A 21,840-nucleotide genomic window follows, 5' to 3' on the forward strand; every position below is an offset into this window, starting at 1 on the left:
CATATATACATTTTCTACAAGCCAAAACTGACATTTTGGATTTTTAAAATATGAACCCCCGTTGGCTCAAGTTTAGATCGGATTCTGTAAGACTTAGAGTGCCGCATTGGGAAAAAAAAGAAAAGAAAATATAATAATAATAACTAAAAGTGCCACCACACTAAGGGCCAATTGTAAAATCAGGGTTAATTAATTAATTTTTCACGTATCTTAGGAAACAATTTAAAAACAACTAAGTTGAGAGATATTTTAATATTTTTTATTTTTTATTTTTAAAAAAGAAGTCGAACTAGAGACAAAAACATTATATAAAGTAACGGGCCATGTTGCACCGACCTCTTAAGAATAAAATAGGCAAAAACTCCACAGCAAATTAAATTAGCCTAACTATTTTGAAGTCGGGTGATCACACAACATGAGACCAGGCGGCGGAATTTATACCTCTACATGTACATGCATGCATGCATACATATATCAACCAAATAACGGGAAATAACATCATTAAGTTTTAAGAGATGATTTTTATTAATAAAATAATAATCTTTCAATAATAATAATAATAATTATTATTATTATTTTTGATAGAATCTTTCAATAATTATTATCTTACTTTTTGATTTTCTAGCAAGTATCATTGGAGGGATTATCAGGCTCAGGCTTAGCACCATCCTGTACCGCAAACAATGATGCCCAGCAATTACCAATCACAGCAAGTAAGGGTGCTACTGGAATATCAGCGATTGACACAGTTAACAATACTGATCACAAAGCTGGAGAGTAATTACTATCTTCCCCACGATTTCCTGGTGCTGATCATATTTTAAAAATCCGTGTACATATATAGCCTTTCTTGAGGCTCTTCGCTCTTTGATTTTATCTGGGAAATTCATAATAATGTGTGATGTGAATGGATAATGTTGGTCCAAACTACGACTCTGTAATTGGTACTGTGAAGTCGGTGACTTTTAAGTCACAATTGTTGTGCAATAGAACATCTGTCTGTCCAACTAAAACCTGATAGGTGTTTGGGTAAACATGATGCTTTTTTTTTTAAATGAGTTGGGAAAACATGATTATTTGCCTTGATGCCAATAGCTTTCAATAATATAGGTTTAGTTAGTTTGATTGCCATCAATTGTGTGTTCTTCTTTTTGGTTGTTTTTTTTTGTAAATTTTCTTGTTTTAGTGTTATACATATATTATGGGGGCAAGACCTACTCTGTTTGCTATAAAATTGTTGTTATTTTCTCCTTTCTATTCAGTTGATTTATCACATTCGATAGTAATATTTCTTTTATATATTTAATCCAAGCATGCGACTCTCCTATGAACGAGTTTGACGTTGATAATAAAGAGTTGTACTTAGTGTAGAGAAAGATGAGAAAAATTTGTCCTCTCTCTCTCTCTTCCCTTTTCTTATTTATTTCTCTCATCTTTCTCTACACCAAGTATTTTTTTATAATTAAAACTGTCCATGAGACTAACTAATAGTTTTAAGTAGATAACATAGTTAAACGTAACTCAACCCTTATATACTTTTAACCCGATATTCATTTTCAGCCGCTGACGTGAATCCATCTCTCAAGCCGACAGTATCATCGAAGAGTTGTTTGTTCTCCAAACACATGCATCATGCCTTGACAAATCACAATCACGGCATCATCAATTTATACAAGTGCGACGCATTAAATTTATTAATTGGGAAAAAGGAGGAGTTGTGGAATCCAACGTGAGGTCATATACATAATGTTTCTGGGGTTGGGTTGTTTGCAATGTATCCTAAACCAAGTATAAAATATATTCCAAATTATTATCAGCTTAGTACCAATTGGTGTACTGGAGTATATATATGTCAAGTTTTGTATGGAATTAAGTTCTATTCCCTTTCGATTGTAATGAATCCTTTTTTTTTTTTCACTTTAAATCTACCAAGCACATTTAATTTTATAGGATTGATGCTCACGAGTCACACCGCACCAAGAATAAAATCATATCCATTATGAGCTGAATCTGAGTTTTCTTGTAATAATATGGTAAAATCATAAGTGTGCGAAAATTAAAACAAATTTAGAAAATCACGTGTGTAAAGAGCTAATCAAAATGAAGCATATGGGATAGTTCTTTAATTTATACTTTTAGATATTAAGTTGGGTGAAAAATTCGGTTGTGGTTTGATTCACATGAAGAGGGAAGAATAAAGCAATTATTTGCCTCTGAGTGCCTCAAGTGATGTCAACCTTGATATCTGATACGGACGGTGGAATATGCAAAGCTTTGTCAGATTTTTTCTTTTTCTTTTCTTCTCTCTTTCTCTCTCTCTCGAAGAAGAAGAATATGAATGACGCGCACAACAAATTAAAAAATCATTGGTAGAACTCAATCGACGATACCAACGGTTTTAACAATATTTTACAACAAATATTATCCTACATTTTCGTTTTTGTCATATGAGATGTTAAATTAATATATAAAAAAAATTAAGAAGTAAATGCATATTGTTCAGTGACTGAACTAGGTTAAATTCGAAATATAGAAAACACAAACTTGAAAGAACCATCTGAGAATAGTGAAATTTTGAGGGGCCAAACATTATACATTCAAATACTCTAAACTTACCTTGTAGGCATAACATCTCACATGTCATTGTGTGTGTTTTATTATAATATAGATTGTTTAAATTTTTCTAATGATGAATGACCCCGATTGATAAGGAATGTTTTATTTACTACATAATATTAACTTTCATTTTATAGTTTACATTTGATTTATTACATCATTTAATTTAAAACACAATCTCCATTTAAAAGCGTTGACTCAAGAAAGGAGCACAAGAAAATGAAAAAAAAGGTGAAAATAGGAGATTTATTATAAAGGGATAGATGAAAATGGAGAAAGCTCTCATGAAATGGCCAGTCGTTTAATTTGTTTGGTGAGTAAGCATGCAAAGATGAGGCAACTACCCATTTAAAACAGTAGATTATTCCTAACCACATGTCTTCAAAAAATATTTAGTAAAATAACGTTTTGTTAATTTTTCTTTTTGCACAATAAAAATTATTTTCTTTAAGCTTCGCCTAACAGCCACAAGCACTTGCTTGACATATCTTTGCAATGCTTCCCATTTGTAAGATGGAATTCCACCAACTTCGATTATTTCTCTCATTGGAATCCTAACGTGAAAGCACCAGCTTTATTTAAATTGCTGGACTTTTTGTCTCCTCATGTTTTTTCTTTGAGTTACTGCTTTTCTAAAGGTATATATTTACGTACGATTCCTCAATTAAGGACAATTTCATTATTTTTTTTGCCATCAGTACTGTATATTCTCTCGCTCTCACCGAAAAACAAAATGTTTACTTGAATGATGTTAGATTAGAGAAATCATGATAACTTCGAAGAATTTGAAAAAAAATTGAGAATAAATGTATATATATGTGTGTTTGTGTGTGAAATTGGAAACTGTCTTTTACATGTACCAATTAATTAAATTATGAGTTTCATGATCAATTTCTTTTCCGAGTGCGTCGAATAAATCAGATTAAATTACTGCCGACGTCATTAAAACTAAGCTTTTTCTTTAATAAAGGTCAAAATGTAATTAATCACAAGTGAAATGAGGTGCCACGATTAAATCATGAGTTCAATAATTCAAATGTCTTTTTTATAAATGGCTTCCACTCTTCATTTCACTCACATGATACATCACGAAAAACCACTAAGCTTTTGCATTAAAATCATTGTACCAAGAGCACTAAACCTAAAAATCATTTGGTGGTCAATGAATCAAATCCCCACTTCTAATTTAAAAAAAAAAATTAAAAAAAGAAAAAAAAAGAAAAGAAATTGAAAGCTAGCTAGCATCACTTCACAGAGATCTACAGAAACTCTTGTCTAACTTTTAATTAATTTTTATTTTATTATTTGTTTTGATTCTATCACCAAGGCGAGGATTCTCTAGTTGGTTGATGAGAATATGAGTTATTTTTGTTAATGGATAAGGGAATCTAGAACTGGACTGATAGTAAGTGCTTCTCCTAGGGGCATGTATGCGTGTAGTGTTGAAATGCTTCCTTGCTTTAATTATTTTAGCTTTTTTACAAGTCTATAAGAAGGACGCTTCCCCTTGAGTGCTAAGCAAACCACAGAAGTACTTGAGAGAGAAAAGCACTAGTTGTGCTTGTGAAGGAGAGAGAGATGGGCGACCAAACACCATTTGTTTCATTTTGCCTAGCTCTTAGCAAATTCAAACCCTATCTAGCAATAATCTCCTTGCAATTTGGTTATGCAGGCATGTACATAATCACCATGGTTTCTTTGAAACATGGCATGAGTCATTACGTACTTGCTGTTTATCGGCACGTGGTTGCCACGATTGTCTTGGCACCTTTCGCCTTCGTACTCGAAAGGTTTTAATCTTATTTAACCTTTCATTTACGTACATGCATTAATGCATACATATGTTCATGAATATGTATATGATTATATTCTTTGGCAAATACGATTCAAATGATTTTTAGCTAATTGATGAACTTAATTGCTTTTGTTTTGTTTACAGGAAAATAAGGCCGAAGCTGACACTCCCGGTCTTTCTAAGAATAATGGCTCTTGGTTTCCTCGAGTAATACTTCTAACATCTTTTTAATGTCTATTTCTTATAATCGAAACCTGAAAAGAGGTTCATTCATTTGAATCTAGCTAAAGAGCCTTAAGTGTACACAAGAGAAATACTAAGTAACAAAAAAAGGGTGCAATACACCAACAGTATTCAATAATTTTTTTTTTTTTTCATAAAAGTTTAATGTATATTAACTTAAGAATCTCTTATGTATTCTAAAATTTCTCTGATAAGTTGATATATTAACGATGGATTTAACAGGCCAGTGCTGGATCAGAACCTCTACTACCTGGGAATGAAATACACTACAGCAACATTTGCATCTGCCACTGTCAATATCCTTCCAGCCGTTACCTTTATACTGGCGATTATATTCAGGTATATATTGGGAGATTCCAAATTCAGTACGCATCATAATCTTTTGTGCCCAATCATGCATTTCTAAAAGTAGTTTTTATGGCCACCAGGGCCAGCAATTTTTATAAAATAAAGCTAGCTTTAGAGCCACTACTTGTTATTGACATATAAAAATCTCACTACCATGGATACTGTGACAGTTACATCATACTACGTGACAGTTTAAATTTGCGGATCCAACATCATCATCCTACCATTAAAATAAATAGAAGTTTTTAAAAATATAAATTAAACGAATATATTCTCTTTTAGTGATTCCTAGAATTTAGCATCAATTCCCAACTTAGGTTTTTTTTTTTTTTTTTTTACAAAACAGCCTCAAATAATTATCACTTTATTTTTTCCCCCTTGGATTTTATGATAATTATCATTATCTCATGATCAGGTTGGAGACTGTAAATGTGAGGAGGTTACAGAGTCTGGCCAAGGTAATTGGAACTGCCGTCACGGTGGCGGGAGCCATGGTTATGACTTTGTACAAAGGTCCGATTATCAATTTCACAAGCGGAGGAGCAGGTAGCCACCATGGAAGTAGTGTCGATTCCAGTGACAGTCATTTTTTCACTGGCACATTAATGCTTATAGGTAGTTGCTTTGGTTGGGCCGGCTTCTTCATATTGCAAGTAAGCACAGATAAATAAATTTATCTGTACTAAATATTTCGAACACCTAATCTATTGTACTAAATATTCGCTGTCACTGTAATTGTGAAACAGTCATTTACGTTAAAAAAGTACCCAGCGGAGCTGTCTCTATCAACTTTGATATGCTTAATGGGCGTGGTGGAAGGAGCAGCAGTGTCTTTGATCATGGAACGTGACATGAGTGCCTGGAAAATTGGTTTCGACTCAAGGCTCCTCGCTGCTGCTTACTCGGTGAGTGAGTGCTTTAGAAATCAATAAGAACTTGACCGAGCTGGGCATATTGATTAATTTAATCTAAATTTGCAGGGAGTGGTCTGCTCAGGCATTGCATATTATGTGCAAGGTTTTGTCAGTAAACAAAAAGGGCCAGTTTTTGTCACATCTTTTAGCCCTTTATGCATGATTATTACATCAGCTTTGGGAGTCATTATTTTGGCTGAGCTAGTCCATCTTGGAAGGTAACTTTAAACTCGCTAAATTTGTTTCAAATTTTACCCAATGCTTCAATTTTAAATTTTTAATTTGCTCCCAGAAATATATTAACTCTTGTTGTGATAAAATTTGTTGCAGCATACTTGGAGCAATTCTCATTGTGTTTGGACTATACACTGTTGTGTGGGGCAAAAGCAAAGATCCTCCAAGCTCAGCAGCATCATTCACTGATGAGAAAGCAGCTGCACAAGAGTTACCCATCACATGTAAATCAATTAATGTTGATGATAATAACATTGATGGGCCAGGTGGGATGCTGAAGACTAATCAAGCAAAGAGTACCTTAACTCAAGGAGCTTGAAAATGACATCGAAAATTTTTGAAGAAATTTAGCAGAAATTTCTCCAAAAGGGATCAATTATAATACTATTCAAAGCCTTTGCTCTCTCTCTCTCTCCACCCCCCAACTGTGTCCTTTTTTTGGTTTCAAATTAGTGTATGCTGAAATTTTAATGTGATCAAAAACCAAATTACAATAATATATTATATCTTTTTGGTGCTCTAATATTCCTTTTCCCTGTATTTGCTTTTATATATAGTTTATTAATTAGTCTAAATTAATTGGAATCACTTAACATGTTGGACCATTACTCCACATCACAATCACATTAATGGACCTTACAATAGTACGAATCAAATTCCAAGGAAAATAGATTTGCCCATGTCATGTTTGAGAATTGAGATACTATATTTTTCTGAATATAACAAGGGAATTGGAATAAATCCTTCCTCTTAATTAGATACACATATTTTTAGAATCTGCAGCGTTCAGCTCTACAGAAAACATTTGCTTTTTCTTTCTCTTTGTTATTAAAATCAAAAACAGTTTGATACCTTGTGTTAATTCGAATCTCAAAGACAGAATGCAGTTGTATCTGGGGATTTTTTATCATATCATATATCATATCATGATGATATTAGTGACGTTTTCTATTAGTAAACCATTTAAAAGTTAAGAATCAAATTCTCCTTATAAGTAATTTGACATTCTGTCCAAAAAAAAAATAATCTATAAACATACTAAATATAATCCTATGGAATCAATCTCCTTACTAAATTTAAATCTCAATTTGATTTATGCTCACTAACACCATCCACTCACAAACAAGTCGTATAAAGTTACAAAATAATATTGGGTTAGCTATTAAACTGAAGAATCTAATCAAAATTTTATTTCATTAGCTTATCAAGCATGTGCTCAACAAATTATATTGATAAATGCTTCATGCTTCACTTTTCAATTTTTATCTCAAATGAGATATTAATTCGTAATATACAGTTGTGTACCGACAAATTTTATTAGAAAAAACAAGAAGTCGGTGTATTTGTTTGTTTGGGCTTTAATTAAAGCCCAATTGAGCAGCTTAACAAGAAGAAGCCCAATTCAGAACAAGATTAACGGGTCCAAGATGGTATTCCGACCCGAATGCGACCTTCCAGGCCTCCAAAACCCAAAATACGTAACATTGTACGTGAGAAAAGTGCGACGCTCATTAGTTCTTTTATTTTTTATCCAATCAAATGAATTTCGTTTCCAAAAAATTAATAAAAACACATTACAGGTTTATTATTTGAGGCAATACATGAACTGAGCTGAAGAGGATCAGAATTTGAGTTAAAATAGAAAAAAAAAAATGGCCATGTGGGTATTTGGTTACGGGTCTCTAATATGGAAAGCTGGGTTTCATTTTGATGAACGTGTTGTTGGTTTCATCAAAGGATACCGCCGTGTATTCCACCAAGGTTTTTTTTTTTTTAACCCTTTAATAAATTAACGAATTCTTTAATGAATGCATATGCAATTTGTTCTTTGAACTTTGATGTCTACGCAAATGAATTTTATATACATTTTTTGTCTTTTTTTTTGGGGGTCTGTGAACAGGAAGTACGGATCACAGAGGGACACCAAAGTTTCCTGGAAGAACAGTGACATTGGAGCCTGCTGAGGGCGAAGTTTGTGTATGTTTTCATCTGTTGCCCCCTTTTCTTTTCTATTCAGTTAATGATTTTAATGGTCAAAGTTTATTGGAGCAATGGAGCATCTTTAAATCCCCTTTAATGATGCTCCAACGACGTGGGAAGCGGGAACTTTGATTTATTGTCAGCGTCACTCTGTAATTTACTCTATATATGTTTCCACTAGTGGAGATTAAAAAAAGTATTGGTCATTCTCCAAATTTTTTTTTTAATGGTTAAATTGACTTACGGGTTTAAGGTGCATTACTGCAATGATTTTTGTGAGAACCGAGGTCTCTGAGGTTATTCTAGTTCACTTCTTTTAATTTATAGGTCAAAACTATGCTATTTATTGGTTCTCACACGTTGACAACGAAACAAACAATTGATTTTGATAGTTCAATGAATATGAACTTGGATCCATAGAGTGTATTAGGCAAGCTTATCATTTATATGTGAATGACAGGCTATATTGTGTCCTCTATTTGCTTTAGATTTTTAATGAGTCGTGTTCTTTGTTATAACCATAAGATTATCAAGTGAGATCATTTTGTAAAACAAATTCTTTGGTTTGCGAGTTCATAGTGGGGAGCTGCATACAAGATCACCAAAAAAGAAGATAAAGAAGTTGCGGTGACGGTATGTGCATTAAGTTAATTACTGGAATTGCTTTGTTGAATTAGTAAGATCCTTTTTGTCACAACCTTTTCCCATTGAATTACCAGCACTTTCCTCCATCATTTTAGTGCTCAATATTTGTAACTCATGATTCATTATTTAATCGTTCCTTGGTATTGAAATATTTATGGTCTTTGGTTAACTTAGCAGCAAAGAATAACCGTAATGACATATTGCCACCAAATCAACTAAGCCTAGGCCTTTTCAGCTATTTATCTGATAAACTTTAAATCATAAATCTTGCTTTTATTTGAAGTCCTAATTTGACTAAATATTCTTGCCTACTATTGTTCCAAGATGAAATATTCATTTTCTGGGTAAAACTGGACAACTAATGTCTTAGTAAACCTTTGTCTTACCATATATTTCACATTGGATCTGTTCTAGAAGTACCTTGTCGTGAGTATGATGGTGAAATCATCTTGTTAGAGGCACAAGAAATCAATTGTTAGTTATCAAATCCATAATTAATTAGAACTTATAAGCTTGCATAGTACCTGTCCTTCTCAAATTCTGAGGTCTACCTGATGTGTTGCAGCTATAATCTGATTGGTCCTTCTGAAATATCTTTTTTTTTTGGGGGTTTTGGTTTTTAACTCTGTGCTTGTATCTGCTTGTTTACACTGTTAATAAGTCTCTATCGTTTTTGTTTTTCTATGGCTTGCAGTATTTAGAAGTGAGGGAGAAACAATATGACAAGAAAGCTTATCTTGATTTGTTCACTGTGAGTTTTAAACGCCAATATCTCTGTAAGTTATAAATGCGAATATTTTAAGTTTACTGCTCATGTAACATCTGCTGAAATTTGTTTCAGGATCCCATGGCTACAACTCCAGCAGTTTCAGGAGTAATGGTGTAAGTTGAATAAACAAGTGTTGAACCATAAAATTTCTACGCATTACATTTACCAAAAGTAAACCAGATTAAATTGACACCATTATTCTTAGATACATTGCATCTGCAAACAAACAGCTCAACAGTAACTATTTGGGCCCTGCATCTCTTGAAGATATTGCCAAGTATGTGTCTTCTGCCTATTTACTTTAGTTTCCATTATGTGTGACATGCTTTTTATTCAATTCCTTGAGTTTTGAATCTCAACAAATGAACTTCTTTAGAAAATATTAGCACCTTTGATTTGTGTACATGTGACCAATTGGTGGGATTGAAAATTACATGATATGTGTGCATCTTGCTGCCTAGTAATAAAAAACGGCATGTGTTAGATGATCGGATAAACCTAGACTATCTAGTTTATTATCTTTCTTGTCATTGGTTAATCCTTGTGTGTAATGTAGATTCAAATATTAATGGCCATGAGATCATGTTTATTAATATTTTGGAGTAACAATCTCTTTATTATTTCCCATAACAATTTGATTTTGGGGCCAGCTTCTTTCTTTCATTCTCTCGTGCATTTTTCCTTTTTGGAATTTTGCAGACAAATTATTCAAGCTGAAGGCCCCTCAGGACCCAACAGAGATTACCTCTTCCAGCTTGAGAAGGCTCTTCTTGAACTCGGTACATTTCCTTGAGGATCCCTCGAAATTATCTACTATTACCTGAACTCCAATTATTCGTATTTCTTTTACTTTACAATAATGTTAATGTTGTTCATCATAAGAATGCTCAGGATGTGAAGACAAGCATGTCATTGATCTTGCGAATACAGTCAGGCGCATTCTTTCAGAGGAGGACTCGGCCTCAAAGTGATCTGAATATGAATCCATTAGAAGCAACTATTATTGGTAGATCCCATTCATCGTAGTTACAATTATTGGTTCATAATTTTATATTCCGTCGTATACAACTTTGGCTCCTGCATTTTTTAGTGTTTCTTTACTCAAGTGAGGAAGCATTCTAGGGTTATAGCTACTACAGAAGCGACAATTGCTGGCCACACTCTATTCATGAGATTTTATGAAATAATGGTCGCTCAGATGGCATTTTTGTGCTCTTATACTACGGTTTGTAGTGAACATTATTCATAAGTATCAAACACAGAAAGCAATCTTGACGAATCCAATTTTTTTTCCCAGAAAACAAAAAATTGTTTGCCCTTGTAAAATTAACGCTGCCACATTGAAGCAAATTATGAAATAGAGAAGAAAAAAAAAGTGACGTTATTTGAAGACGTTCCAAAAGTCAAAACCAAGATCAGCTATCTCAAATTATGGGGATACACCAAACAAGAAGGTCAACCAATTGTACACTTATAATCAAATATAACATACTTTGTCATCCAAACTATGGCTAAAAAAACCTACAAGAGAGACTTTCCAAGAAGTCGATAACTTTAATAATCATTAAATTGACTACAGTTTGAAAACTCTCAAGGCTAACCCGGAGAGCTGATTCTTGATCGAAGGTCACCTTTTCCCACGCCCAAATTAAACTACAATAATTTAAATTAAAAAAAGAACTGAACACATGATACAGTGTCATTTACTAAGATTGAAACTCTGTTAAATCAGTTATCTCCATGTCTGCTGATGCCGGATCAATCACTGTCTTCTGCCTCATCCTCTGCAAAATAAAGCGTAGAGGTCGTGTAAGCAAATATGCAAGTTGCTTTTAACATAGCCTACAGGAGAAAAACCACACTTCCACAAATGTCCTAGAAGACGTTCCACAAAACAGCTTTGGTTGTATGAAACGACTGCATAATAAAAAGATAATCTCATCGTTTTATTCCATATCTTATTCTATGTGAATCTAGCTTCTACATGGTAAAGATCTCAGTGCATATTAAATTACATGGTCATCATTCAGGTTTCAATGATTAAAATTATCCTGCAAACTGTGCTTACCGATACAGAATTGCAGAGCAGATTGCACACTCTCATTTTTTAAAGTTGCAGGACTCTTTATAGGCCCAACATTGCAAGGGCAATTCATGATTTTCATTTTTCAGATCTATTCATACGTGTATCCTCATTATCTTCCAATTCCTCAAAAGTGTAAAAGTTATCCATATCGACTGAGAGCATCAAGATAATCGTGTAAGAATCAACGGACAAAAATGTCTGTCAGTAGTTTTTTAAAAAAAAATTATTATTACTCTTTTTTTTTCTTTTTTTGCAGGGGATGGCGGGGTGGTATTGATCTTTTAAGAAACAAAGGAATTTCTGCTTATGGAGGCAAAGAAGAACATAATTATCTTATTTTATGGACCAAATAAAAATTCAGTCAGTCTCAGAATACGCCACACAATGAATATGAATTGATGAATTGTTAGGCATAGAACTTCCAGCAACATATGGATACTAAAATTCATTTATGATTGGTCCAAGACAGCATGGGCATAAGCAACAAACAAAACACAGTAAAGGACCAATAATCAGACGATGCAAGTCCTCTAGCAAGCAAGGGGCTTGACAATTGGTAATTCGCAATCCAATCAACACTTTAAATTACATAAACATTAAAAAAAAAAAAAACTTTAAATTACGTAGAAAGCTTACCTTCTTTTACCTCTTCACTCTTGCTTTCAGCATCACCATCATCGTTGCCATCATCCTCTTCGTTATCTTCGTCATCACTGTCGTCACTATCATTGTCCTCATCATCAGAATCTTCACTATCACCACTCTCACTTTCATCTGGTATTTTGGGCTTTGGAGGAGGTACAAAGCTCGTCGCAGACCTTCTACGTGAACTTGATACAATGTTACTCATGTCAATGCCCTCAAGTTCTCTTGCTCTTTCCTTCTTCTTTTTAACTTCCTTGATTTCTGAGGGCATATCATGAAATCAAAACCACAAATAGTCAACATTAGTGTGTGAACCTTGATGCACAAGTGTGAGGCTGTCCGTGCATACCCATGAGTAAACCAGGAAACCTACTTATGTAAACACCAAAACAAGACTCTAAAGGTGCATTGATAACCAACTTCCAGGAATAATGATATATTGATATGTAATAGTAATCAAAATCATACGTACGTAGGTAGTGGTATTTAAAGCATACATCACTATGAATTACGTACTGCAATTGTAGAATTCAGCTATCCCAGTAGAATGATTACCTGACTGCAAGCTCTCCCCAGGAATGAGAGGATAGTTTGATTATAAATCATCATATTTTCCATCACATCAAGACAATTTCCTTTTCAAGGTCATAGTCCTGCGGCCTCGACAACCGGGACAAGGTTATAGACCCTTTCAACTGGGGAAATTATAAAATGAAACTCTTGAGGAACATCACAGCCTCAGAAATCTATCATCCAGTCATTTGACCATCTGATATCTAAGTTACTATTTTAATAGAGTCAATCCTCTTATTCTTTTCAAGCTTGGAGTTTCAGACATCCAAGCACTAAGGGTTGCTAAATACAATAAACAAATGATCATCATCTCCCATACTAGAGTCAGTGGAGAAAGGGAAAATTTACAGGCCATACATCAAACAAGATTTCATCTTACAATTATTTTCCCCCTTTTACTGCTTGAAACAAGTGACTTGATGATAAAAAATATATATATACCTTTCCGAACTTCTTTTGTCAGCAAGCAAAATATGCTACTTATTGATAGGTTGTGCACTAAAGCTAGAAATATCATATCAAACCTACCTTTTTCTGAAGGGTTTGAAGACAATCCTTCCCTAGAAAGTATACCCTCCAATTCCTTTATTAGTTGAGCTTCACGTTTGTTCTCAGGTGCCTGCTTGACTTTCTTGTAAACTGAGGGAGGAATACTGTAAATGAAAAAAAAAAAGGTGAAGGCAACAATCGAGACAAAATTCAAAGCTCTAATATGGTTAGTTGAAATAGAACCTCATCGCGCATGATTTTATAACTGTTTTCAGATGTTCTACGCGTTTGCCATAAGCTGGAGTTGAAACTACCTTTTTCTGCATCCAATAACAAAATATAAGATTGAATCTGATCAGGTTTTAGATTTTGGTGAAATCTTGGACAAATAAAAAGGAAGACCTTTATAGGTTTTTCAGAAGATGACTGCGAGCGACCATCGTCAGAGACACTTCCACTTTCTGCATCATTATTGTCCTCTGACGCTATTTTCACAGCCTTGGTCTTCTTCTTGATAGATGCCTTGGTCTCCTTCTCTGGTCTTTTTCTTTTTTTAAGTCCTTCATTGTTCTGCACCTTTCCTTTCGAAACAATTTTCTTTCTGGGCTTCATTTCATCTTCCTCATCTACTTCGCCATCTGATGAATCAGAACTTCCTTCACTACTGACCTCTTTTGCTTTACTCTGATAATTTTTCTTAAGGCTTTTCTTCTTCTCCACAGTTGAAGGTTCCAAAACTTCAGAAGATTTCAATACCTATCAGAAAACAGAGATAATTACAGGAAAAGTAGATTGTCTGAGGTACATCTATAAGATAAATAATGCCTCCTAAACAACTCACCTCATCTAGTTCTTGACTAATCATTTTCTTAAATGAATCAAGAGTAAACTTATCAAGTTTAAGATCCTCTTCCAAAATTCGACGAAGCCCAGCCATTGTAACTTTCCTAAAATAAAGTGACAGCTATTTGTTTAATTGCCTGGACCCCATAAAAATGAATAGAAAAGAAATGAATCAACTAAAGACTCAAATTGACATGGAAACCATGTTCACACTAATAAGAGCAACTGTGCACAAAGGATGTAACAGTAATACAATTAATGACAATTGAACTGATGAAGTAGCATACTCGATATTAGTTTTGATATAAGCAGCTCTTTTTCTAATAGCTTTTTTTATAGCGCTCTCACTTGGATCTTCTTTATTTCCATCACCTTGTGCTTCCTCAGTTTCAAATTTAGTTTTTTTATTTCCTGTCATAAGGCCCAAAACAGGAGAGTCTTCCATTTTTTCATAATTTTCAGGGCAAGGTTCCTTTACATCTTTTGCAGACTGATATCCTTCGGGTGATTTTTCTTCTTCTTTTGTAGAAGAAACATTTTCTTTAGCACTTTCTGCAGAATCCTTTGAGGCACTGACACCACCAGCACCATCCATGCACTGCCATTAAATATTTATCAAAGCACAATGAAATACCAAACTTAAGAACAATTTGAACAGCTTTTATCAGCAATGAAATCTCGTGAAAGAGAAGCTAGCCATGCAAAGTCTAACTTAATGATGACGAAGACGAAGATACTAGTGGCAATAAAACTAAGGGGATTATCATAATACTGAAGGAATACCCCAAATGGAACAAATGGCATGCAATACCAACTCGCACTAAATTCCCAAATAACTGACAAGATTCTGCACAGCATTAATTTAGAAATATAATACCTTTAGAGCATTGATACAATAAATGAAAGACTAATAAATGGTGCGGTGAATTCTTACATGCCTAAATCCCATATTGACTACAAAAGATAAATATTAAGGTGCATAAGAAACATTGGCCTCCTTTTCCTGAACCCAATCCCGCCTTTTTCAGAGGCCATATTTTAAACATTACTAAAAAAAAAAAAATTCAGTGTGTACAAGATAAGCTACTGAACCCTGTCATTATTAGCTTAATTGACAACCAGTGTTCAAAAAATTTCTAGCACTAAGGTACCTCTAGCAAACACTGCTTTATAAATTTCTTATGAACATCCAAAGCATGTGTTTCCAACCCCAGGTCCTTCTCTATCAATCGCCGGACCCCTTCAAAAGTCAAAGAACTGCAATTATAAACGAACTGTTATAAATCATTTCAAATCAGTAAAATAATAATAATTCAAGCCAAGGCATGGATTCATTCCAGTATCAAGCAACAAACCAAGAAAGAAACCTAATTTGAAAGGTAGATTACTGTAGATACAAATAAACCCTAGACAGAAAACGCACTTCACTTCATAAAGCACAGAAATAATACGTTCAAGAGCAATTTTAAAATGGGAAGTAAAAGCTACAGCACAGGATAAATTAATCAAAGAAACAAAAAGGAGTAATTGAATTTGTAATGACTTGTAGAACAAGGGCAAAATATTATAGAGAGGGATGGAGAAAGAGAGACAGAGAGGAGAGAAATTGCGCGGGCGTTACTCGGCTTGTTCTTTGAAGTGAGAAACGCGAGAGATCATGGCCGCCTTAATCTGTGGCTCGATGCTATCGTGCGGATCGTTCTTCTTCACGGCCTCGCTATCTTGCGCTTCTTCTGTCATTGTTTTCAGTCGGTCGGCTCCGTCAGTGAGCTCAGTTTTAGTTCCTGTGCGAATGAGCTTAGAAATTAGAATGAAGAAGGTCTTCGTAGTGGGAAAGCCGAAATAAGGCGAAGGAAATGTTAAGGTGCATCCATACCCTGGCTTGGTATTGTCTATGCAATCACGACCGTCGGTTTGCTAGTTTTCCATTTTTTTCCCATTGATCGATTTAAATGCGCATGTCACATTCACCTCGCCTGACGTTACTGAATAGAAATCTAAGCTTAAACTATTGAATTACAGTTTGACCCCGTATATTGGAATTAATTTTCATTTCAGCCCCCAGGCGCTTTTTACAAATACGAACTTTCAGTTACTAAAAAATTTAAAAAAAAAAAACAAAAAAAAAAATACAACTTAAGTTTTTATCATTAATTCATTATCCTGCATCTGCGTGCGCTCTTTACAACACAACCTTCGCACACGCAACGACAACCATCACAAACGCGAAACGACATTTAAAAAAGGGAGGAAAAAAAAAAAAAAAAAAGAAGCCACCGGGCAACCTAGGGTTCCCTCCTGTGAAACTTTTTTTCTTTAGATCAAAACATCATGGGGGGCCACGAGGCGATGGAGGTAGCGAAGACCGTTCTGGAGGTGGCTGACGTGGCGTGGACAGCCGTCGAATGCTGCCACCACCTCCACGGTCACCAACACCACAACCACCACCACGATGACAAGTCGGTTGACGCTGATCAGATCGAAACAAAGCCTATATCTGGGGAAGAGCTGGAGTCTCTGAAATCGGAGAATCATCGTTTAAGGAAGTTGCTCGAGCAGAACCTCAAGTTGCTTCAGAATTTGTCTGAATCGCCTTGTTTGATAAACGACTGCCCTCCCGATGTGTGTATTTGTGGTTTCGTAATGCACTTTATTTTTGTGTTAATTTTCAAACATTAAAAAAAGAAAGGAACGATTTTTTCTTCATTTTTAATTATAATTATTCTATGTTATATTGGTACAATTAGATCAAAATTTGATTTTTACTTTTTGGTTTCTCTTAATTCTGTAATCATTTTGTTTCAATATAAAACGCGGTTAAATAAGCTTGAATCTATTTTGTAATTGTAGCTGCATGCTCGCCTAGTGGCAACGGTGGATTCTGAGGAATTCTTGACTCAATTAAAATCTCTACATGATAAATCGGTTGATGGGACTGGGATTATGTTTCCTTTCAAGGAAGCTACAGGTGTCTGCATCTGCTACTTTCTATTGAGTATGTAGTGTTATTTGCTTGTTACTTGATAATGACTTGGTCTTGGTATCGTGTTAAGGAGATGATGTGCGTGCGGCTGGAATTTTAGTTAACATTGACCAAGAAGAGCCAAGCTGGTGGGTATGGGTGACGGATGAAATGGTCCCGAGCAATGTTGAGGAATGGAGCGGAATTGATGATGAGAACTATGTTGTTGTTAGCGAGGAACATGTCATTGATGGGGTTGCCAACTTCATGGCTAAATGTGTTCTGTCAAACCCAAAAGCTCAGGTAAGGCGCTAGGAGATGTAAATTGTTTTGATTTGCTTTCTATGATGTATCTCAAGCCATCTGCTTTCTTGGAATTGCAGAATATGACGCCGGAGGAATTGCAGAAAAGTAAGTTTGTAGTTTTAATGTTTTATCTTAAAGCTTTACTCGCCTTGATTTTTATGCAAAACTACTGAAGGTCATATGGCTCCTTTTTTTTTTTTCCTGGTGTCCATAATTGCTCCTTGGGGTTGGCAAAGACTTAAATAGTGATACTTATGTCTTAATTTTTTAAAAGAAGGAATTCAACCTACCCTGAAGTTAATCACAAATCTTCTTTTGTTTCTGAAAGTGATTACAGAGCTTTGATAAAATGTGACTCGGTTAGGCAGAAGAATGGTCGGTTCATATAGCATAACTTTGCTTTTGGATGGAAAATATATCTTATGGTGTTTAATCTGGATGTTTGTTTCGGTCTGCTGTTCACTCTGTGATGTTTCTTTCTTCCTTTCTTGAAATGGTGCCTCTATTTTTTGGGTACCATGGGAACTATTCATCTATTTTCTGAGTCTGATGACCTGAAATTTTTTTTTATTTTTTATTTTTTAAAGTTTCCTGGCTTTAACTTCAAACAACTAACACCTCAGTGTGATGGTATTGAAGGATATCATCACTCATCTTAGTAAATATTATTTATTTGCAGCTCTGGCAAAAGCATTGGGCAGCATGAGCAAAGTGGAGAAGATATTAAATATCTGGCATGGTGGGAAAATGTTTTATTGCCTCTCAACCTGGGGACTTGCTCTTGCAGGGTGAGTTTGTCTGGGTTTTCTTTATGAATGTACAGATGCGCTCTAAATTTGGTCATTTTACTTATTTCAATTGTTGATTAATTTATGAAAATGGATTTTAAAATAGATAAATTAATATGCCATTATATAAATTATGATTATGCCTCCTTAATATTTGATATGTAATCTTTATGAGGCAACACACAGGATATGTTATTTAGGTAGTTTCTATAAGCTGAAGTTAGTTTTATGAGTTATGAGGAATGATTCCCCTTTTTAGTTGTAGGAAGCTGAATGAATAATATGTAGGATCCAAACCAACGTTACACAAGTTTATTGTGTTGTTCTGGAAACAGAAAGGAAAAGATTCAAATATGTTCTATCCGTCTTTCTGTTACTTTTCCTTGATATGACTTTCTTGGGTGCAGATTGTACAGAAGTCGTACCGTGCTGAGACTTGCTGCAATGGGTGTTCAAACAACCAGCAAAGTTGTTCTTAGGACCCTCTGAAGATGACAGCCCCATTGAAATGGCAATACTAATTGTAAGAAATGCTGGGACTGAATTCTCAATTAGTATGTGGGCTAACTTAGTGGTTCTTCATATAGTGTTGAGTGTGGATTATTGTAAATATTGTAAATCATTTGGCTTCTGTATCATGCTGTTTTATTGAACAATATATTAATTGTTTTCGATCCATTCATGATCTTCACAAGAAAAACTCTATGAATCATTTGTCAAATGTACAAGTTGTTTCGAGTGAAAATAAATCTTTTATGCTTTTATGTGAGTTGATTTGTCAAACTTGAGTGTGAACGAAGCCTATAATTCATAACGCAATTTGATGTGCTTTATAAAATAGTTCATAAGGCCATAATTATCACCGGCACTGATTCACGATGATACTGTTTATTGGAAACAATTGATCAAGTTGATTGACAATTGAAATGTGAAAATGACAAGCGATTCAAAGATCAACAAATGTTTGTCTCAAGATTGAAGATCCCTCAATCATTACTTCATTGGTTTTAACCGTACAGAAAAACAGAACCACTTACTCATTTTTAACCTTAGTGAAGAAAAATAATTTTTCAATAAATTTTTTTTAATCATATTAAAGTCAACAACAAACAGAAAAATTATACACACACACACATATATATATAGTTTATCTTACAACTAACTTAATTAGAAGATCACTTTGATGCAGATTTATCATATAGGTACTTTGCGCATCATTTATTGAGGATTTATCTTTTTTGAATAAAAAAATTTCAACATATAAAGTACGCTTCGTTGGAAAACATAAATCCTAAAAAAGAAACTGCTTAATTAGTTCTATAACACAATTTTTTTTTTAAATTTCAAAGCTCATTGTACCAATGCTAAATCTCAAAGCAGAATATGACTTATGCATCCGTTGTCTTTCTCTTTCGATTAGTTGCAGAAGGCTCGTCTGATTGGGTTTGTGCCTGACCAAATACTGACCTGCAGCACCCCACAGGCATAAACCCACAATCAATAACTTAAGCAAGCATAATGATGATGAAACACGTATCAGAAAAAACTGAAGAGCTGTGCATGTAATTCCAGCTTACCCGCACGTTGAGCATTTCTTGAGATGCTTACAATATATGGACAAACACACAGAGCAAATGTAGCCCATGTCAATTGTATTTTTATGGCAGAAACAGCTGCAAAATGAACAATTGTGACTACATTAATTACAAATTGAATTCAGAAGCAAGGAAGAAGAGAATGTTATCAGATAAAAAGTGTGGATAAGCATTTGAGGCATGTCACTTAAGGTTAATTAAAGATTTCTAGAAGCATACCAAAAATCGAACACTGAATAAAACGCATGATGTTATTCACCTAAACTTAACAGCAGCACTTAAACAATTTTTTGAGCAGGTAATAAATTCAAAGGTAAACTACATTGGCCATCGACATTATTTGGCGTAGCTCACTTGAAAAGAATTTTAGAGTTTGAGCTTTTGGTTAGATGTAAATATAAATTTCAAATAAGATGCTTGGAAGTTGCAAATAAATAATATTAATAAGGCAACAGACAAGAAAATAAATTACTGTAAATGGTTTAACTTACGATGCACGGAAATCAACACCAACAGGCTTAGGAAGTTGTAGAAAGTTGCGGGAATGCAAATCAGTTCCAAAAATTGTCTGCGTGTGTCAACCACATCAAATTATATTCATGAACCCAAAACTGAAAGCAGAACAAAGACCCTCTGACTTAAGACAAATGAGTTTCCATTCAGTCAATTGAAAATTGCCATACACAATAGAAACAAAGAACGTTTAAACGCGTGCCATTAACAGAGTTTGGATTTTTCATTAGACAACCCAGCTCATTTCCAACAATTCAAAGAAAGTCAATAGCAAAAATAAAAGTGCTTCAAGCTTGAAAATCCTCTTGTCTAGATTTCAAATCATCAAACTACATATCTTTATTTTGAATGAAAGATCCAGTTTTCAGATCAAATCCAAACATTGATGTTAAAGACTAGAAATTAATTTAAATCTTAGCGGACCACTGATTGATATGTTCCATCAGCAACTATAAGGAATATTAACAGTTACTACGTCCAAGATAAGGTAAATGACTTACCAAGAGATATTGAAAGAGCCCATCCAATTGTTGAGGCTTATGATGTACTCCACCAGTAATGTAAGAAGCCTGTCACTCATGCACTAGAAGCAATCAGGACAGATGGAGGGCAGACACTTATGTCCACTACAACAAAAACTAAAAATATGCACGAAAGACAGTTACCTGCTGCAGGAAAGCAGAATTTTGAGCCCCTAAATAGCAAGAGTCAATAGGAACCTACAAGAGGAAAAAAAAAACTAATAAATCATAAACAGTTTCAAAACTGAAAATATTATGAATCCAAGCACTAATAGTAGTACCTAAAACAAAAAATCCAAATCACAAACTTAACATTCCACAGTTATAAAGGTTTAGTTCCAAACTAGCCTCACATGACATGTTTGTTCACCGTGACCATATTCAACAACATTTTCCCTATTTGGTTTGAGTGACCATTTACTGAGCGTATGGCTTATATACTCAAATCAGCTCAACAGGCCTTAAACCTCTACTAGATGGGTTAGCTACATAAATTATTTTCCATCATCATATGCGATTACAGCAGTTTCCTCTGTTTAAGTCCCAAAAGGTAATGTCCTTTATAAGTTTTGATCAATGTTCCTTTAAGCCTTCCCCTTATCCATTTTGTGCTTTCTAATTGACTAAAGTCACTGCTTGAATGAGTATTTTAGGTTTTCACAACACATCACCTAACCATATTTCTTATTTTGCTACTCCGGGATCATAGCTTCCTCCTTGAAAATTTACAAATGTATATGTCTAAAACTACTTCTGTTGGTGCATCTAAAGCAACAAATTTTCAAAGGATAATTAAGATCCCTTAAAGAGAATCCCTGTTCCTACTGAGGGGGATACAAAAAATTACACAGAAACATTTTAAGAAGTTAATTTCTAAAAGGATCTGGTAATTTGCTATCCATTAACATGTAACAATCTCAGAAAGGATCTGGCAATTTCTTATCCACTAACAAAGAATTTAACATGTAGTTGCTC

At 34.4% G+C, this 21,840-nt stretch overlaps 5 protein-coding genes across 10 annotated transcripts in view; 3 read left to right on the forward strand and 2 right to left on the reverse strand.

Moving 5' to 3' along the window:
* Nucleotides 1–4,153: 4,153 nt before the first annotated feature.
* LOC18041303 (WAT1-related protein At4g08300) lies at nucleotides 4,154–6,668 on the forward strand. The gene is made up of 7 exons (XM_006434102.2): nucleotides 4,154–4,406; nucleotides 4,556–4,618; nucleotides 4,877–4,993; nucleotides 5,418–5,655; nucleotides 5,749–5,907; nucleotides 5,983–6,134; nucleotides 6,247–6,668. Exons 1-7 carry the CDS (start codon nucleotides 4,195–4,197, stop codon nucleotides 6,467–6,469), a joined length of 1,164 nt encoding a protein of 387 aa, XP_006434165.1. The 5' UTR covers nucleotides 4,154–4,194; the 3' UTR covers nucleotides 6,470–6,668.
* Nucleotides 6,669–7,699: 1,031 nt separating this feature from the next.
* LOC18042548 (gamma-glutamylcyclotransferase 2-3) lies at nucleotides 7,700–10,762 on the forward strand. 3 transcript variants are annotated; one of them, XM_006434103.2, is made up of 8 exons: nucleotides 7,700–7,911; nucleotides 8,051–8,127; nucleotides 8,710–8,763; nucleotides 9,470–9,526; nucleotides 9,617–9,657; nucleotides 9,750–9,821; nucleotides 10,244–10,323; nucleotides 10,427–10,762. In XM_006434103.2, the coding sequence occupies exons 1-8, from the start codon at nucleotides 7,803–7,805 to the stop codon at nucleotides 10,513–10,515; spliced, it is 579 nt and encodes a 192-aa protein (XP_006434166.1). In that variant the 5' UTR covers nucleotides 7,700–7,802; the 3' UTR covers nucleotides 10,516–10,762. The 3 variants fall into 3 exon arrangements, with proteins under 3 accessions (XP_006434166.1, XP_006434167.1, XP_024039812.1); XM_006434104.2 differs by having other exon boundaries at nucleotides 10,436–10,762; XM_024184044.1 differs by lacking the exon at nucleotides 8,710–8,763.
* Nucleotides 10,763–10,943: 181 nt separating this feature from the next.
* LOC18042549 (glutamic acid-rich protein) lies at nucleotides 10,944–16,117 on the reverse strand. 3 transcript variants are annotated; one of them, XM_024184045.1, is made up of 10 exons: nucleotides 16,057–16,117; nucleotides 15,802–15,964; nucleotides 15,332–15,437; nucleotides 14,468–14,778; nucleotides 14,179–14,284; nucleotides 13,740–14,093; nucleotides 13,581–13,657; nucleotides 13,377–13,501; nucleotides 12,267–12,536; nucleotides 10,944–11,328 (listed from the first exon to the last, which is right to left on the reverse strand). In XM_024184045.1, the coding sequence occupies exons 2-10, from the start codon at nucleotides 15,918–15,920 to the stop codon at nucleotides 11,303–11,305; spliced, it is 1,494 nt and encodes a 497-aa protein (XP_024039813.1). In that variant the 5' UTR covers nucleotides 15,921–15,964; nucleotides 16,057–16,117; the 3' UTR covers nucleotides 10,944–11,302. The 3 variants fall into 3 exon arrangements, with proteins under 3 accessions (XP_024039813.1, XP_006434168.1, XP_024039814.1); XM_006434105.2 differs by lacking the exon at nucleotides 16,057–16,117 and having other exon boundaries at nucleotides 15,802–16,026; XM_024184046.1 differs by lacking the exon at nucleotides 16,057–16,117 and having other exon boundaries at nucleotides 15,332–15,420; nucleotides 15,802–15,894.
* Nucleotides 16,118–16,302: 185 nt separating this feature from the next.
* Nucleotides 16,303–18,986, forward strand: LOC18042795. Its single transcript, XM_006434108.2, has 6 exons — nucleotides 16,303–16,802; nucleotides 17,031–17,148; nucleotides 17,234–17,445; nucleotides 17,526–17,553; nucleotides 18,128–18,236; nucleotides 18,644–18,986. Exons 1-6 carry the CDS (start codon nucleotides 16,512–16,514, stop codon nucleotides 18,723–18,725), a joined length of 840 nt encoding a protein of 279 aa, XP_006434171.1. The 5' UTR covers nucleotides 16,303–16,511; the 3' UTR covers nucleotides 18,726–18,986.
* A 447-nt stretch (nucleotides 18,987–19,433) lies between these two features.
* LOC18041440 (general transcription and DNA repair factor IIH subunit TFB4) overlaps nucleotides 19,434–21,840 on the reverse strand; it is a 4,509-nt gene continuing 2,102 nt past the window's right edge. For both annotated transcript variants that reach the window (XM_006434111.2, XM_024184047.1), the window contains exons 7-11: nucleotides 21,010–21,063; nucleotides 20,845–20,913; nucleotides 20,323–20,399; nucleotides 19,814–19,909; nucleotides 19,434–19,703 (exon numbers count right to left, since the gene is read on the reverse strand). In XM_006434111.2, coding sequence (XP_006434174.2) covers nucleotides 19,625–19,703; nucleotides 19,814–19,909; nucleotides 20,323–20,399; nucleotides 20,845–20,913; nucleotides 21,010–21,063 — 375 coding nt within the window. In that variant the 3' untranslated portion in view covers nucleotides 19,434–19,624. The remainder of the gene's footprint in view (nucleotides 19,704–19,813; nucleotides 19,910–20,322; nucleotides 20,400–20,844; nucleotides 20,914–21,009; nucleotides 21,064–21,840) is intronic.

The sequence above is a fragment of the Citrus clementina genome, unplaced genomic scaffold (assembly GCF_000493195.1).
Source record: "Citrus clementina cultivar Clemenules unplaced genomic scaffold, Citrus_clementina_v1.0 scaffold_5, whole genome shotgun sequence".
In the NCBI taxonomy this organism is placed as follows: domain Eukaryota; kingdom Viridiplantae; phylum Streptophyta; class Magnoliopsida; order Sapindales; family Rutaceae; genus Citrus; species Citrus x clementina.